The sequence below is a fragment of the Eutrigla gurnardus genome (genome assembly GCF_963514095.1).
Source record: "Eutrigla gurnardus genome assembly, chromosome: 2".
NCBI lineage: Eukaryota > Metazoa > Chordata > Actinopteri > Perciformes > Triglidae > Eutrigla > Eutrigla gurnardus.
The window spans coordinates 3,297,201-3,316,377 of record NC_139916.1 but is presented as its reverse complement, the minus strand read 5'-3'; the positions used below and the strand labels follow the sequence as shown (position 1 = coordinate 3,316,377).

Below are 19,177 nucleotides of genomic sequence, written 5' to 3'. Positions count from 1 at the left end.
ATAGCCTACTGTATATCTTCAGCCAAATGGCCAACGGTCCGGTACCGTCTCAATCCCTCAACGGTTGTTTACGGTTGCTAGGCAACGCTGTGGGAACCCCACCCCCGTCCGGTTACCTGAGCAGTACAATGTGTCCACCGGGTCGGTCAAAACTCTACTGTGAGTATTTATCGAAGCGGCTGTTTTTTTATTTTATTTAATTTTTTAACTTTTTTTTTTTATCGGTGACTTGTTGTGAGTTAGCTGTTAGCATAAGTTAGCTACTACTAGCTTGCCTACTTACTAATCATCTAATTTATTAGTATTTACTACTAGCTAGCTTACTTAGCTAACGTATTAACTAACTATTAAGTAGTTAGCTAACTTATTTTTATTATATCTGTTTATGTGTGTCGCGTAATAATACCTAAACCGAGTGCCCGGCTGGACTACGTGATGGGGTCCGAGTCGGTGAAGGTGGTGGTCCGCTGCAGGCCGCTGAACGACCGGGAGAGGGCCCTCGGCTCCGCCACGGTGCTGTCCGTAGACCCGCACCGGTGCCAGTGCTTCTTGGAGAGGCCCGGCGCGGCGGACGAGCCGCCCAAACAGTTCACCTTCGACGGGACCTACTTCACCGACCACACCACCGAGCGGATGTACAACGAGGTCGCCTATCCGCTGGTTGAGGTGAGTCACTGGACACCGTCACTACGTCACACCGCCGAGTTTACGTCAGCAGCCTCTTAATGCTAATGACTGCGGGGCTCATTATTTACTTAACAGTCTTCTTCATTGATGCCACATTTTTTATTTTTAATGTTTTTTTTTTTTTACAGTGTGCGATTGTTGGATCAGAGCTTTAGGGGTGCTGACCACCCAATGATCCAAAAAATGTTCCTTTTTTTTTTCTTTAAACATTTTTTTTTTACATTTTAATGTTATTTAGGACTTTCATTCCCACATTTGTGAATGAAGAACATCAGACTTTTGGGGAAATCACTTTAATGGTGAGCACAAAAAAACCCATCACTTGGGTGTACAAAGTACTCCAAATTAAATTGTATTACAATTTAAATATAATGAGGTATAATGGGGTGAATGGAGCAGGTGGGACAGAGAGCCCCTGGGGGATGTCGGGACTTTGAAATTGTATTGACTCTGGAAATTTTGCATATTCTAGTCCTGCTCAATGTGTTTAGTGTCCTGAGATGACTTCTGTTGTGATATGACATTATAAATAAAACTGTCTATGTTTTTTTTACCATGTTTAAGCTTGTCAAACACGGACTTGCGTTTAAAAACTCTAAAAATCACTGTTATTTTTATATTGTATTTTTCTATACAATATTTTTTAGGGGTGCTTGGACTCAATAAAACAGGCTACACCTATGCCTGCCACCCTGTGTTGATACTATTGCTTCTGTTAATACTACCAGTACTGTAAATACTAGTACTAGTGGTTTGCGGATCGCTTCTGAAATATCGATAATACCAGAAATGTATGTTCTAGAATCGATTCTCATTCAAATATAGATATTTTTGGGTAATTGAGTTGTTTATCATGAACAGGAAGACAGTGGAAAGTAACTATACTATATCAGGATCTCTCATCTAAATGATACCCGACTGGTAGGAACTACTTCTTCTTCCGCCTGTCATAGTCATAAAATACGGCTATTTGTGATAATTCTTCATAATTAAACAATAAGAAGGAGGAGTCTGAAGTCTTCATGATGAAGTTATAATTGGTAATACACTACTTTTGATTTTCGATTTTCCAAACACATTCAATTTTTGTACAAAGTATCGGATACCAGTCTGAATTTGACTTGGTATCGGATCAGAAAGGAAATCAGTGGTATTTTTATCACTAAATACTACTCCTATACTACTACCAACACCAAATGCAGATGGGACCCAAGGGCCTGGTCTGATTTCTGCCTAAAAGCCTATTAAGGCAGTTTTTTTAATTGCCACTGTCGCTGTAACGCCCCTGGGTGATGTTGGGACTTGTTGGATATGTATTAACTCTGAAAATCATGAGTGTATTCTAGTACTGCTAATATGTTTAGTGTCCTGTGATAACTTCTGTTGTGATATGACACTATCAATAACATTTCATTGAATCAAATTGAATTTCCAGGGCGTCACTGAGGGATACAACGGCACAATCTTCGCCTATGGACAAACTGGAAGTGGGAAGTCTTTCACCATGCAGGGGGTGTCAGATCCTGCAGCCCAGAAGGGGGTCATCCCACGAGCCTTCGAGCACATCTTTGAGAGTATTCAGGTATGGCTGCTGGTGTGAAAGTGTAATCAAATGTATGCATTCATAGATTCCATGTAAAAAAAAAGGTGCAAAACTCTTCCCCATTCCTCATGTTTGTTTGTTTTTGTTTTTCCTGCGGAGACTTGCTTCAGGCTGACTGTTGCTCTCCGTCCAGACTTGTCTATGTGCTCAGATACTATAATTTCATGTGTGTGTGTGTTTGTGTGTGCAAGCCAGTGTGCTGAAAATACCAAATTCCTGGTGAGGGCCTCCTTCTTGGAGATTTACAACGAAGAAATCCGAGATCTTTTGGGAAGCGACACCAAGCAGAGATTGGAGGTGAGTCTGTTGGGGTGGCTGCTGTGTGCAAAACCGAAAAAGTACAAAAACACGTAATGAAACTCTCAGACTCTTCTCTCTAGCAGTGAACTCATGCTGTGTGGACAATACTTTGCATGTTGCCATGGTGATGATCAACTAAAAAGCATTGATATTTACATTTAGCAGACGCTTTTGTCCAAAGCCATTTGTCAAAAGAAAGAAACCACAACATATCATTGCCGATAAAGTAAGAGCTAAAAATAGAAACAAGTGTTAGATCCTCGTCTGAGTAAAGTAGTAGCTGTTCAGCAAACATACCTTAAGAACAACAGTGCTATGATCAAAGTGCTATAGGTTAGAACATAGAAGTGCTTTTTGTTTGTTTTTTTGGGGGGAAAAAGCACACGTGATTCCTTGAAGGTCAAGGTGACAGGTTGTGTGTGTGTGTGTGTTGTTGATGACTGCGTAGCTGAAAGAACACCCGGAGCGTGGGGTGTACGTGCGCGACCTCTCCATGCACACCGTGCACAGCGTGGCGGAGTGTGAGAGGATCTTAGAGCGAGGCTGGAGGAACCGGGCGGTGGGCTTCACGCTGATGAACAAGGACTCCTCACGCTCACACTCCATCTTCACCATCCACTTGGAGATCTGCAACACGGGTGAACACACACACACACACACACACACACACACATGGCATGACAAGTGTCACAGAGGTGCTTTTTAAAAAAAAATCTGCATAAACGTGCGCCCTGCAGCCACTTTCCACTGAATATTTTTCCCTTGTTCAAAAATATCCTAAATATGTTGCTTTCAAAATCATTCAGACAATGAAAGAAAAAATAATTGTATCACATTTTGGCCAAGTAGACAACACGTTTGAATACAAATCACAATGTGCTTCATGGCCTCATTGCATCCGACTGTTTGTGGCGTTAGACGTGGCAGGATATGAGAATTTAATGCCAAAATAATTGCGGTTTATGATATTATTGAGATAATTATCAAAATGTGGTTTAAAACGGCACTCAAACATACTAGAATCACTCTACATTTTGTTTAGAAGCATCTTGTTTTTGTGAACATTTCAACTAAAAATACGGTCTCCCTTCATAAATAAAGGATACATTTTAAATATATTTATATAATGGAAATTCACCACAATCAACTTTTTGTGAGTGTTTTTTTTAATCAGTCTGCAATAAAACCTGCAAAAAGAAATTGGCAGCTTGTCATTTAAATGTTGGTGAAAAAAAGCTTACAAAGAATATGAAAAGAAACCCACAGCTAATAGTTAGTCACATCTATTTATTCAAAGAACCACAAAAAGAACAATCATGAAATTTAAAAAGTGTGAGAAGGATATGTCTCCATTCTTCTCAGACGCAGACGGCCAGGATCACCTCCGAGCCGGTAAACTCAACCTCGTCGACCTGGCAGGAAGTGAGCGTCAGTCCAAGACCGGCGCTACGGGCGAGCGACTCCGCGAGGCCACCAAGATCAACCTCTCCCTGTCGGCGCTGGGCAACGTCATCTCCGCCCTGGTGGACGGACGCTCCAAGTACATCCCCTACCGGGACTCCAAGCTGACCCGACTGCTGCAGGACTCCCTGGGAGGAAACACCCGCACCCTGATGATCGCCTGCCTCTCCCCCGCCGACAACAACTACGAGGAGAGCCTGAGCACGCTGCGCTACGCCAACCGGGCCAAGAGCATCCAGAACCGGCCTCGGATCAACGAGGACCCCAAGGATGCCCTTCTCCGAGAGTACCAGGAGGAGATCAAGACGTTGAGGGATCTCGTCTCGCGCCAGTTCGGCGTGGCTGGCCTCACGTGTAAGTGTTTTCATTTGAATATTGCCAAAAGAATTTAAACGCAGATGTTGAGAGATGTTTCTGTCTTGCTGGGGGGAAAAGTCCTGCTTTTTGTCCTGTTTGTCATGCAGCGCTGCTGGCTGGTCAGTTGTCTGGAGAATCCCCCGCTGTTCCCTCGAGGCCACAATCCAGCAGCACAGAAGCAGAGGCGGGGAAGATTAAAGAGGCAACGACACCAATACATCACTCTACATCGCTTTGCATAATAAGCCAGGTGATTCATGGGAGTATGTCTGCTCTCGTCGACAGGACTACGAAGTGAGGCTGGCCAAGTTGCAGGCCGAGTACAATGCGGAGCAGGAATCCAAGGCCAAGCTGCAGGAGGACATCGCTGCCCTGCGTTCCTCCTATGAATCCAAGCTGTCGGATCTGGAGGAGGCTCGAGCCAGCAGGGGGAGCTCTGTCCCAAAGAATGAGGCCAGAATGAGCCAGAGTGCACCTGGAGAAACTTCCCTGACCACAGTAGTGTTCTCACCTCCCATCATTACAGCTTATACCATCGTTATAGTTCCTAAATATATATACACATGGATTATTAGAAACATTACAAGCCCTAACCTATGATTTCCTTGTGTTTTGGCGAGCCAGCCTGCTGTACCAGCAGTTGGTGTCCAAAAAGAGGGTGACGGGCTCATAGACGTCCCTGCAGGACCTCTGGACCAGCAACACGTCCTGGAAAGGTTTGTTTGTTTTATACACAACCAACCGTCAGCATTCACTTTCTTTCTACATGTGGTGTGGTGCATCGAGTCATAATACTCCTGGTGCGATCCTGTTTAACAGTAGTTAATTCATAATACATGATTGTTTTCTGGTTTAATGTATCTCGAATGTATCTGTATATTGGTATCAGTGTATGTTGGCCAATAGTACACAAATGCCAAATAAGATTTGAGGCTATTTTTGAAGCATCACTATTAAATAGTTTGTCCACGAGAGGACACATTATAAATTTCCTGATATCGATATCGATATCAGTTTCGGGCTTTTCCAAAAAACATCCCCATTAATGTGTCTGCAGACTGCAGCAGCTGGAACAGGAGGTGGTGGGAGGAGAGCAGGCCAGGAACAAAGAGTTGAAGCAGAGACAGAGGCAGAGGAGGAACCTCGCCGACCAGAGGAAAGTTCACCTCATCAACGCTCTGTCCGAGGACGGCGAGGACAGCCAGAATGTGCTGTTGAACGTCTACAACTCCATCCAGGAGGAGGTCCACGCCAAAAGCCAGATGCTGGTCAAGGTCCAGGGGAAGGTGGGTCGGGTTATGTGGGACGTCCAGTGGGGTTTACAGTACAAAACACCGGCTACATTAATGCTTACTTGGCACCAAAAATCTCACTATGTCAGCACTAAATGATGCTGAGTAATTTGAAATCAACGATACGCTCTGCCGTTCAACCGTTAAAAAAAACCACATGAACCCGTCTGGACAGCTGAAAGCAGCCAAACTGGAGATCCGTGACCTGCAGGCGGAGTTCGAGGCGGAGAGGGACGACTACCTGGCGGCCGTCCGCCGGCTGGAGAGGGAGGCCCAGCTACTCAACGGCCTGCTGGAGAGAATGGTGCCCCTGGTGCGCCGCGACTGCAACTACAGCAACCTGGACCGCTTGAAGAGAGAAGCCCTGTGGGAGGAGGACGGCGCCACCTGGAGGCTGCCGGATGTGACGGTGCAGAAAACGACGCTGCCTTCAGGTGCGACGTGTGAAGAGGGCACGTAGAAAACAGACAAAGCTGTGTTTTAGTGATCATGTTGCTTATGTGTGGTTTGAAGATCTTGCTTTCCTTCTCTTGCAGCAGTGGCTCCGAAACTTCCAGCCGGCAGAGGTTCGTCTGCCGACGCCGGGGAGGCCTTCACGGTGTGTTCATGTGTTTGTGCCCCCACGCATCGCCTCACACACTCAGAAACACTGGCACAGCTTTAACCCCCATGGTTTTTCATGTTTGTTTTGAGCAGGTGGAGGAGGACAGGTACAAAGAGCTGCTGGACCGTAGTGACAGTGAGAACATCGCCAGCAGCTACTTCAAGTCGAGGAGAGCGAGCCAGCTGCTGGGATGGGAAGCTACCAAGGGACACGGTACGACAAACACATTTAATTACATGTTTAGTGAGCACTCCATCCTCACCGTAGTAAATTCTTAGATTTTGAATTATCAGGATTTGAGGGGAGCAAATAAGTTAACAAAGATCATATACATTTATAAACACACACAATCGGATGATAGTTAAATAAACCTCTTAAATGATTAATTCATGATTCAAACCAACATTTAGGTGTTTTTTTTACCCGTCTCCCTGCAGCCATGCACTCTCCTCCCCTGGTGAACCTCCCTGCGAGCGGCTCCATCATGACCCCGGCCGTGAGCTCGGACTCCGTCCTGCCACGGCCCTTCCGCCTGGAGTCGCTGGGCGTCCCGGTGTCCAACGGTAAGGTGAGGCGCAAGAAAAGCAAAGCTCACAGCAACAACGAGGGGATTTAAAAAGGCTGCTCCTGTGTGGTACTCGAACACATCTGGCACATCCAGAAATGTTCAGTCATCATGTGTTTAAATCACACTTTAAATGTTCACGTTGAACCAAATACGACCAGATTATTATAATATTTAACTTCTCTAATGTATTTTGCTGTTGCTGATTTGTAAATTTCAACCTAATCCTCATCTCACGTCTAAAATCCTTGCTGCTGAATAGATAAAATAATAAAATCAATGGATTCATCCTCTTCATGGCTAGTTTCCTTTTACTTTTCGAGGATCATTTGAACGTCAATAACAAATCCAGTCAACAGCATGTCAGAGCGGTTAGTCGTGTTGCAGCGAGTGGATGAATCCACTGTCACAGATAGGTCAGGTTGGGGGTTTGTCGAGGCCACAGCGCTGACAGGTAGTAGACGGTTATCTCACGTTACCTACTGTATGACCTCTGGGGTCAGCGTTAAATTATTCTGAAGGAAAATGTGTCTTGAAGGCTGCTTTTCAAGTCAGATGCCATTTTAAAGTCCCAGTCGGCAACATTGTTTGATCATATTCACTGAAGCCGACACTACGCTCCAATAGAACAATAAATCATCCGGTTTTAGAAAAAAAGCGTGCTTCTACGTGCACGTAGAGCCTGTTTGTTTTGCAAAGATCCGACAGCGCCCGGATCATCCTGTCCAATCAACACGCAGGGCTGTGTTCGTGCACACACAGAGCCCCCCCCCCCTCGGGTCGTACCACTATCACAGGGGGGAGGCGGAGGGAAGTAGCAACAAGCTTCCAATTCCTGGTTAAAAACCGAAACGAGGAGGTCCAAAACAACCAAGGAAAAGAAAACACCGGTGGAAAAGAAGGAAAAAAAGAAAGATGGCGACGGTGCCCGTGATAAAACCAGAGTCAACATCGGACCCGCGTTTCAAAGGTGGCGTGATCTAAGGGATTTCAAAGGGCACGAAGTCGAGGGGGAGGAGCTCCGTGGTCATGGGGGAGGAGCTTGATGGTTGTGGGGGAGGAGCCTGAGAGTTGGAAACATTCAAAATCTGACAGAGTGCCCTCCATCTGCAGGACTTTAATAATGAATGATTTAATATAGTCTATATCTGAGGAGTTATGCAGGTATTTTTTTAAACAGCATCTTAAAGCCGTCAGCTGCGTTGCATGCATCTCCACTGATGAGCTCAATCCTTTCTGCAGCTCCCTTTTCTGTCCGAGTATCAGGTTTCTAAATTTGGCCCTGGCCTGATTTCCTCGTCCATTGTTTAATATTCCTTGACCGACGGAGTGTCAGTTTCGACATCCGACACCCTTTTGTTGGCCTGAACGCAGACACACTAGACACACTAGACACACAGATACCGGGCACATTAGTGGAGCCCCCTCGCCCTAATGAGAGATTACACCACACAGAGCACCTGTACTCGCCACACAATCAACCGCACACTAACTCAAGACCGTTGCGTAACGAGGACCAATTCAAAACACGCCGGTGGTGGGAATTAGAAAGTCTTAGCATGCGAGGGTTATGAGGGGAAGCGGGGGAAAGGAAAGCAGCAGGTCTGCTGAGTTCACACGGAGGTGCGGCTCAGGATAATCGGATAACGTAAAGAACAGCTGAGCAGGCTTTGTCGCTGCTGGAGTGGCGTGTAAGACGAGTAGTACGACTGATGGTCATTGTGTTGATGAAGCCACTATGCAGGTTTCTCAGGGACGGTGGTTTGACTGCCTCTTTTGTGCTGCACTAACTCTACGGGATGTTATTTCACAGCTCGGACTCAGAAGGCAAACCATTAAGAGCTCAAGTTAATCAGATTTCAAACCACAAATCAAACGAAGGATTCAGAAGCTTTAAGCTGCACTGTATTTAAACAAAGATAACCATGTATTCAACACGAAGACGTCTTTATTTTCACTGGTATTTGTGGAGATGGTAATAATCACATTGTTTTTCATACTGGATCTCCAATGTAGGAAGTCACACATTTTCAAAATCCATCTCAACGGCGTATGCAGAGGTGTTCAAAGTAGAAGTACAGATACTTGTGTTCAAAAAGACTCTTTACTTAAGTAAAAGTGGAAAAAGTACAGACAATGTACTCAAAGTAGAAAGTGTCCACATTTCTACTGGCTGTTTTTTAATAATACAATTTTAAAAGATCAATAATTCCCCTCAAATGCATTAAAACATGTAGAAAGTACATATATGTGTTTTAAAATGCAGGGAGTAAAAGTTACCTGAAAATTCTACTTAATGAATTAAAGTATTTGTACTTTGTTCCTTCCCACCTCTGCATATATGTATAAAATAGTAGAAATAATTCTGGAGCCACTGATACATCAGATCTCAATAAAAATGTACTGCTGATTGTTACTAAAGCTTAGAAAACACAAAAACACCCCAAAACACACAATAACTCTGATCTTTGAGGTTTTGCTCCAAAGGAATATTCAACAATCCACTTATAGGCACATCTGTGAATTATGAAACAATCATTCTGTTGATGTTTCCTTTTAAGTAGAAGAACAGTGGAGCAGCTTGTTATGTTCAATGGAAAGATCAATGGAAAGCTTCGGGATCTAAAATGTCATGTTTTGTCTGTACATGTAGGCAATACAATATATCTTTATTTTTGCATTTAGACAAATGTGTATTTTAAACAACACATTATCAATGCAGCCTTGGGCTGATTATGATGATGTATTTTTGATATGCTCTTGCCTTGATTGGGTGTCATGTTGGGCCTTGTCCAGTCTTAATTGAACTTTTGTTAAAGCAAAGGTAATCAGAGCTTCTGATGGATGGTATATTTTCAGATCCTGCAGGAGAAACACTTTACAGAAAACGGCCCTCAAGTACATTAAGTCCAGTCCCTTTTAGTGAAAGTGCTGCTCTTGCTTATTTATTTTTCTTCCTCTTCATCCTCCTCCTGCTTCACTGTGCCAAAGTGCCCAAGTGCCAAGTTCCCACTTAATAGCCTAACTCTCTTTAAGCTTCTGCTGTTTACCTGCTTCAGTCTTTGAGCAGTCCAAGCTTCCTGAGCGCTTCTCTTCGATCCGCTCCCATCCCGGGCACCACCATCACCGTGTAGCCCACCGAGTTCGAGGGCACGCGGGCTTCAGCCTGACAGTTCCCACCGTTTCGGTGGCTGTCCATGGTGGCGGAGCGCTCCAGACCGCCGGCCTTCGCTGCGTTGGTTTGAGCCGGTACGAGCGCAGGCTGGCTGTCACATCTGGCGTAGTGATGGAAACTGGCGCTGCTGTGCAGAGGCCTGTTCTTGGGCTCGGCGGGTACTTGAGAATGATAAAAGGATGTGCTTCTGGATGGATGCACGTCAGACGTGAACCTGTTGGCCGTCGGGTTCACAGAGGAGTGAGATGGTTGGTCTTTCAGGAGGCCGAGCTTCTGCAAAGCTTCCAGCCGGACCACTTTGGGATCCTTCGCATCCTTGATATTGTAGGAAGAGTCCGAAGCTGTGGATGTTTCATTTTGTGTTTTCACACATATGTTGCCTGGAATCCTTTTGGGTTTGGGGGCCACGACTGGAGGACCCGCCTTAGATTTAAAAGCCTCCGAGTGGAATCTGTCAGATCTCAGAGGATTTCCGATGTTTTGCCCTTCCTCCCTGATGGGAAGGTGCCTGTCCAAGTCTATGGTGTGATCGATTATGGGACATAGAGGCGTCTTCTTTGTGGAGGCACTCCTCCGCAGATGGAAAAGGGCCTCATAGGACAGAGGACCTCTGGGTAAATCTTCAGCCATCCTACACGAGTGGTCCCTGGGGGGTTTGGTGGGAGGAGGGATCACAACGTTAACCTCTAAAGGTACCTGGGGAGCGACAGGGTTTTGATTGTATTTGTGATCATGTTTGTTGCTTGAAGGAGTGACGTGAGGCTTTGAGCCGAGGCTTTTGTCTGGAGGGACTCCCGGCTTTGCTGAAGATGGAGCGCTGCTTGCCACAACAAAGGGTGTAGGAACCAGGTAGCTCTGCATGGGTTTGGAGTTAACGTGTTCCTTTACGGGTTCCTGAGAGGCCACTTTCTGTAAGCCTGAAAAACAAAACAAGCATGTGTGTTACTAGAAAGCATTTAATGGATGACCGTTCAGCCAACTGCCAAAGATTAACTCACCGCTGAGCTTACTTCTGCTCATGGAGGCTGACAGGCCGGCCAGTTTGTTAGCAAGGTTGCCAGGGCTGGGCAGTTGGTCAGGTTCGTCGTTGGACAGTCCGCTGTCTTCCTCCGTGTCCAAAGACTCAATAGTCTCCTCCAAAAACATGATGCAGGCCTTCTCCTCGGCAGTCAGGTGCTCCAGACTATCGTCACTCTGAAACAAGCAAGACTTCACATCTAAACGGAACCTTTTCAGCCCAGTTACCTACTTTGTTCTGGTATTTCATGTTGTGTTTGTGTGTAATGAGTTGTGGTAACTCAGCAGTAACTCACAAAGCCAGAGTTGGTGCTGAGGACGCTGTCACAGCTGCCAGCGCTGTCCATGCCGGTCATCGGCTCCATTCCAATGCCACCTGGCCAGGTATCGCTCTTGGGCATCTTAGTGCCCTCGTTCCTCGGAGCGTTAGTGGCACAGATTGTTGTCTTTCACTCTGAGGAAGGGAAATACACAACAATGTTACAATTACAATTATTTCTCTCCGAGCTTGGCAGAGTCCTTTTTCACTTGATGTCTCTTTGGATCTCTAGTCTTCTATCATCCAGACGGCCGTTGGTTTGCATGTATTTAAGTATGAAATCTAGAAGGTCCCTAAAGGACCATGTAGGGGAGTTTTCTTTAAACGATTTTACCTTTTGCATTCCCTTGGGAGTAGTTTTGCATGATATCCCTTGCAATATTTTTGGTGTAATGTTACAATAGCTTTTTGTGCTACTTAATGCAGCGATTCATGACCCGCTTATTAAAAATATCTGAGGATTTGTGCACAACCCGTAAGCAAAACACACACTGGTGTGATGTTCTGATGGGTTTTCTAGAAGTTCATTTGGCACAGACTTCAACGAGATCTAGTAATAGTAATCATCATAGCAGGTACCAATAGGTTGGTTCTTGTTTTTGAGAAATTATCAGATTTCCACCATGTCAAAACAACTACCCAGCAGTATGGATTAGGCATCGGACAACATGAAAACGATTATTCCGGCTAAAATAATCATGATATTACACCAGATAATCATCTAAACCTAATCGGCATCTGAGCTTTGGCCAATACCAAAGTGTTTAATAAATAAGCTGCATGAGATTAGGATCCTTCTTTTATGTGTGAGGCAACATCAGTCTTAAACATTGCTTTTAAAACAAAATGTAACAAATTCATACACAGATAGTAAGATTGCTATCTGTTAAAATAATGGGATCTGATACCAAATGGGCCTTTTGTCACTGAAACACAGTTTCAGTAAAAACACCAAGCATGTTTCTAAAATCTGGGACAGTCTTTTAGTTGGAAAGGAGTTTAGACTTTGGCTTCCTCTATCATATATAGGCCTAAGTGACGGTACAATGTGCACACACACACACACACACACACATACACACACACACACACTGATTAACAAAAAGTGGCTTGTTGCCAAGTAAGCTGTACATTAATGTCCCAATGACATAAGCAGAGATGGAAAGGAAGGAGAATGAATGGAAATCAGCACCACAGGGTTCTAGACAGCTCCAGGCCAGGCTGACCCGTCTTTACTATTAGCCCAGGATTAAATATAAACCGTGTCAAACATGTAAGGATAACCTGGACTCATGTCAACCAGGATTCAAATTAGTCCCGGGTTACTTTTAATGTGATTAGCCTCCACTGTCAGGAGGGCATGAACAAGAATCTGTGCCTTCATTTCTAATATCTTAGCAGGACTCTGGACAAGAGTGGAAACTGTGACTTCACACATCGTCAAGCCGTGACAGTGTCTACGACAAGAGAATGTGTTGAAAATCCAATCTCTAGTTTTGTTTTCATCGAGCCGTGTTTCTACACTTTGCTGCAGAAAAGTAACTGTATTAATGCAAAACAAAAAGGTAAGAAAGAACTTGAACCATATAATTTATTGTAAGTCACATTGGATAAAAGCTAAATGCCCTAAATGTCAATATTTGCATGTTATCCTTGTAGATCAGATTTTTTTGACACCTTAATGTAACGTTTGCGAAAAAAAGAAACAAACTAAAAGATTAAATGTTAATTAAACGACCCATTAATTAAGTCTTTATGGCTGCGAATGCAAGTTCACTTTGCAATGGTCCTTTTTTTATTTCTTTATTTATTAGAAGCTGCATGTGATGAAGTCTACCTGCCTGAATATCATCTCATCCACAGACAACATCCCATGTGACCCTGTGGTGTGTTTTACATGCACACTGGACAGAATGACAGGCTATCATAGCTTAGCGTGTTCCTGACAGATATCTAAGTCCTCTAACTGCATGTGACTCAGATTACGCCACACATGCCACTCCTAATCTTCCTCACCCGGATCACTTTCAGAAGTACAGCGCCAACGATCTCCCAATAGCTATATACGATATCCAGTTTGACCAGTGTTTGCAGAAAATATCATTATTTTAAACCTGTGAGATACAAAAAGAATATAAAAGTTCATACCTTTGACCTATTACTTAACGTTGTTCGACGATTACTGGAGCATAAATAAGTGTTTCTTTTCCACTATAAAGCTGGATGTTTAGTATAAAGGAACCTCTGTCGGATCCCAGTGAAAAGGAATTTGGATAAGTTTCACCACCTGAGAGGGGAAGGGCTGATGGGTAAACCAATGAGTGGCACAAAGGCACTCCTGTTCACTGTTTGTGCTTCAAATGTTTTTTTCTCTCAGTATTCATTGTTTAAATACTGTGTAGAGTGGGATCTGCTCTCCCTTGTCACAACAAAACATCAGACTAATAAGTTAGTCATTAACCGCTGTTTACCATTTCCAGTTAAAGGACATGGATTAATAATACTTAATAATCTTATCACTGAATATATATCACTATGACACAATAGCAACCGCCACGAGACAAAACAAACAAAGAAAAAACAGGATAAGCAGAGGTTGAGGCAGTAAATGTAAAGTGTCATGTCAAACATTTATCTCTGCATCGCAGTTTTATTTATAAAGGCTGTAAAAGAGGAACTGGCAAAGCTTTTATTATCCTTAATGCACTGTTTGAACAGTGAAACTGGGTCAAATCATCACTTCCTTCAGATTCAGGTATATATGTTTTGTATGTTTTTCTATTCGGGGCAGATAATATGAATAATAATAATTATATATATATATTATTATTATCTGCCCCAAATAGAAAAACATACAAAACGTTCACTGATTTAGAAAAAAAAAAAAAATAGACATTATTGTCCCAAATGACAACTGGAAATAGTCAAATAATATGAATCCACCGTATAAAAGTTAATATATCATCAACTATGACGTTAAATACGAAGTGTGGCAAGAGTAGCTATTAAAGCGAGGATTTATTTCAGAAACTAAAGTAGTTTAAGCTGTCATAAATTAGCTTAAACTCATAATGTATATAATGTAGTTGTTGTATTAACGTCAGAGGAAGAACCACGCTGTTTAAACTGGTTTTAATGGAGTAGGAGTTGACGGACGTACCTGCTGTGAGTCTCTGGTTATCCATCGCTCGTCTGCTGCTGGAGGGAGCGCGCGAGCGGCTCTTCTCCCGAGGGACTTTGTGCTCTAAGCTTTTAGCCAATCGGAGAGCGGCGTTCGCATTAACGCGCACGAGCCTTCGTTGTCATGACACCCACCACAACAGCAGTAATCTGCTGACCGGTGTGTCCGTTTCCAAGCCTCTGCTCTGTGTGCAGCTCCTCAACCAGCTACGTCATCTACCGTGAAAGCCAGGGCCAGCACAAGCCTTTTGAGGGGCACTAAGCAGAATCAATTTGACCCCCCCCCCCCCCATGCTATACTGTGATTTTTTTGTACATTTTTCGACGTGCTTTACTATGACTTTTTTTTACTTTTTTCGACGTGCTTTACTTTGACTTTTTCGTTGTGCTTTACTATGACTTTTTTACTTTTTCGACGTGCTTTACAATTACTTTTTTTTTACTTTTTTCAACGTGATTTACTATGACTTTTTTTGACGTGCTTTACTATGACTTTTTTTTACTTCTTTTGACGTGCTTTACTATGACTTTTTTTTACTTCTTTTGACGTGCTTTACTATGAATTTTTTTACTTTTTTCAACGTGCTTTACTATGACTTAATAACTTTTTCGACGTGCTTTACTATGACTTTTTTTTACTTTTTCGACAAGCTTTACTATGACTTTTTTACTTTTTTGACGTGCTTTACTATGAGTTTTTTCTACTTTTTTCGACACGCTTTACAATTACTTTTTTGACTTTTTCGACGTGCTTTACTATGACTTTTTTACTTTTTTTGACGTGCTTTACTTTGACATTTTTTACTTTTTCGTTGTGCTTTACTATGACTTTTTTTTACTTTTTTCAACGTGCTTTACTGACTTAATTACTTTTTCGACGTAGTTTACTATGACTTTTTTACTTTTTTCGACGTGCTTTACTATGACTTTTTTACTTTTTTCGACTTGCTTTACTATGATTTTTATTACTTTTTCGATGTGCTTTACTATGACTTTTTTACTTTTTCGACGTGCTTAACTATGGCTTTTTTATTTTTTCTCGACGTGCTTTACTATGACTTTTTTTTACTTTTTTCAAAGTGCTTTACTATGACTTTTTTTTACTTTTTTCGACTTGCTTTACAATTACTTTTTCTACTTTTTTCGACGTGCTTTACTATGACTTTTACTTTTTTCGACGTGCTTTACTATGATTTTTATTACTTTTTCGATGTGCTTTACTGTGACTTTTTTACTTTTTCGACTTGCTTTACTATGGCTTTTTTATTTTTCTCGACGTGCTTTACTATGACTTTTTTTCAGTTTTTTCAACGTGCTTTACTATGACTTTTTTTTTACTTTTTTCGACCTGCTTTACAATTACTTTTTCTACTTTTTTCGACGTGTTTTACTATGACTTTTTTACTTTTTTGACATGCTTTACTATGACTTTTTTCGACGTGCTTTCATATGACTTTTTTTTACTTTTTTCGACGTGCTTTACTATGGCTTTTTTATTTTTCTCGACGTGCTTTACTATGACTTTTTTTTACTTTTTTCAACGTGCTTTACTATGACTTTTTTCGACTTGCTTTACAATTACTTTTTCTACTTTTTTCGACTTGCTTTACAATTACTTTTTCTTCTTTTTTCGACGTGTTTTACTATGACTTTTTTACTTTTTTGACATGCTTTACTATGACTTTTTTCGACGTGCTTTCATATGACTTTTTTTTACTTTTTTCGACGTGCTTTACTATGGCTTTTTTATTTTTCTCGACGTGCTTTACTATGACTTTTTTACTTTTTCGACATGCTCTACTATGACTTTTTTACTTTTTCGACATGCTTTACTATGACTTTTTTATTTTTTGACATGCTTTACTATGACTTTTTTACTTTTTCGACATGCTTTACTATGGCTTTTTCATTTTTCTCGACGTGCTTTACTATGACTTTTTTTCACTTTTTTCAACGTGCTTTACTATGACTTTTTCTACTTTTTTTTACGTGTTTTACTATGACTTTTTTACTTTTTTGACATGCTTTACTATGACTTTTTTTTCGACGTGCTTTCATATGACTTTTTTTTCTTTTTTCGACGTGCTTTACTATGGCTTTTTTTTTACTTTTTTCGACTTGCTTTACAATTACTTTTTCTACTTTTTTCGACGTGTTTTACTGTGACTTTTTTACTTTTTTGACATGCTTTACTATGACTTTTTTACTTTTTTGACATGCTTTACTATGACTTTTTTCGACGTGCTTTCATATGATTTTACTTTTTTCAACGTGCTTTACTATGGCTTTTTTATTTTTCTCGACGTGCTTTACTATGACTTTTTTAACTTTTTACAACGTGCTTTACTATGACTTTTTTACTTTTTCGACTTGCTTTACTATGACTTTTTTACTTTTTCGACATGCTCTACTATGACTTTTTTACTTTTTCGACATGCTTTACTATGACTTTTTTACTATCATTCAACGTGCTTTATTATGACTTTTTTTGACGTGCTTTACTATGACTTTTTTTTACTTCTTTTGACGTGCTTTACTATGACTTTTTTTACTTCTTTTGACGTGCTTTACTATGACTTTTTTTTTACTTCTTTTGACGTGCTTTACTATGACTTTTTTTTACTTCTTTTGACGTGCTTTACTATGACTTTTTTTACTTCTTTTGACGTGCTTTACTGTGTCTTTTTTACTTTTTCGACATGCTCTACTATGACTTTTTTACTTTTTCGACATGCTTTACTTCCAGCCCCCCCGTGACCCTAAATACAGGATAAGCGGTAGAAAATGGATGGATGGATGGACATGCTTTACTATGACTTTTTTATTTTTTGACATGCTTTATTATCACTTTTTTACTTTTTTGACTTGCTTTACTATCACTTTTACTTTTTCGACATGCTTTACTATGACTTTTTTACTTTTTTGACATGCTTTACTATGACTTTTTTACTTTTTCGACATGCTCTACTATGACTTTTTTACTTTTTCGGCATGCTTTACTATGACTTTTTTACTATCATTCAACGTGCTTTACTATGACTTTTTTTGACGTGCTTTACTATGACTTTTTTTTACTTCTTTTGACGTGCTTTACTATGACTTTTTTTACTTCTTTTGACGTGCTTTCCTATGACTTTTTTTAACTTCTTTTGACGTGCTTTACTATGACTTTTTTTTACTTCTTTTGACGTGCTTTACTATGACTTTTTTTACTTCTTTTGACGTGCTTTCCTATGACTTTTTTTAACTTCTTTTGACGTGCTTTACTATGACTTTTTTTTACTTCTTTTGACGTGCTTTACTATGACTTTTTTACTTTTTCGACATGCTTTACTGTGGCTTTTTTATTTTTCTCGACGTGCTTAACTATGACTTTTTTTCACTTTTTTCAACGTGCTTTACTATGACTTTTTTTTTTTACTTTTTTCGACTTGCTTTACAATTACTTTTTCTACTTTTTTGACGTGTTTTACTATGACTTTTTTACTTTTTTGACATGCTTTACTATGACTTTTTTCGACGTGCTTTCATATGACTTTTTTTTACTTTTTTCGACGTGCTTTACTGTGTCTTTTTTTACTTTTTTCGACGTGCTTTACTATGGCTTACTTTTTTCCGACGTGTTTCATGACTTTTTTCGACATGCTTTAGCATGACTTATTTTTACTTTTTGACATGCAATACTATGACTTTTACTTTTTTTGATGTGGTTTACAATGACTTTTTTCAACATGCTTTACTATGACTTTTTTTAACTTTTTCGATGTGCTTTACTATGACTTTTTTACTTTTTCGACGTGCTTTACAATTACTTTTTCTACTTTTTTCAACATGTTTTACTATGACTTTTTTACTTTTTTGACATGCTTTACTATGACTTTTTTCGACGTGCTTTCATATGACTTTTTTACTTTTTTCGACGTGCTTTACTATGGCTTTTTTATTTTTCTCGACGTTCTTTACTCTGACTTTTTTAACTTTTTACAACGTGCTTTACTATGACTTTTTTACTTTTTCGACTTGCTTTACTATGACTTTTTTACTTTTTTCGACGTGTTTTACTATGACTTTTTTACTTTTTCGACATGCTTTACTATGACTTTTTTACTTTTTCGGCATGCTTTACTATGACTTTTTTACTATCATTCAACGTGCTTTACTATGACTTTTTTTGACGTGCTTTACTATGACTTTTTTTTACTTCTTTTGACGTGCTTTACTATGACTTTTTTTACTTCTTTTGACGTGCTTTCCTATGACTTTTTTTAACTTCTTTTGACGTGCTTTACTATGACTTTTTTTTACTTCTTTTGACGTGCTTTACTATGACTTTTTTTATTTCTTTTGACGTGCTTTCCTATGACTTTTTTTAACTTCTTTTGACGTGCTTTACTATGACTTTTTTTTACTTCTTTTGACGTGCTTTACTATGACTTTTTTTACTTCTTTTGACGTGCTTTACTATGACTTTTTTTTTTACTTTTTTCGACGTGCTGTACTGTGTCTTTTTTACTTCTTTTGACGTGCTTTACTATGACTTTTTTTTACTTCTTTTGACGTGCTTTCCTATGACTTTTTTTAACTTCTTTTGACGTGCTTTACTATGACTTTTTTTTA

At 40.7% G+C, this 19,177-nt stretch overlaps 2 protein-coding genes across 2 annotated transcripts; one reads left to right on the top strand and one right to left on the bottom strand.

Annotated features, from left to right (window-relative positions):
* The first annotated feature begins 268 nt into the window (after positions 1-268).
* kif17 (kinesin family member 17) lies at positions 269-7,153 on the top strand. Its single transcript, XM_084023138.1, has 13 exons — positions 269-666; positions 2,123-2,269; positions 2,486-2,587; positions 3,039-3,228; positions 3,953-4,405; positions 4,516-4,610; positions 4,694-4,906; positions 5,033-5,124; positions 5,466-5,694; positions 5,876-6,134; positions 6,237-6,298; positions 6,397-6,517; positions 6,742-7,153. The coding sequence occupies exons 1-13, from the start codon at positions 436-438 to the stop codon at positions 6,918-6,920; spliced, it is 2,373 nt and encodes a 790-aa protein (XP_083879264.1). The 5' UTR covers positions 269-435; the 3' UTR covers positions 6,921-7,153.
* A 1,994-nt stretch (positions 7,154-9,147) lies between these two features.
* On the bottom strand, positions 9,148-14,824 carry LOC311024841 (specifically androgen-regulated gene protein). Its single transcript, XM_084027415.1, has 4 exons — positions 14,541-14,824; positions 11,358-11,515; positions 11,043-11,238; positions 9,148-10,961 (listed from the first exon to the last, which is right to left on the bottom strand). Exons 2-4 carry the CDS (start codon positions 11,460-11,462, stop codon positions 9,925-9,927), a joined length of 1,338 nt encoding a protein of 445 aa, XP_083883541.1. The 5' UTR covers positions 11,463-11,515; positions 14,541-14,824; the 3' UTR covers positions 9,148-9,924.
* Positions 14,825-19,177: the final 4,353 nt, after the last annotated feature.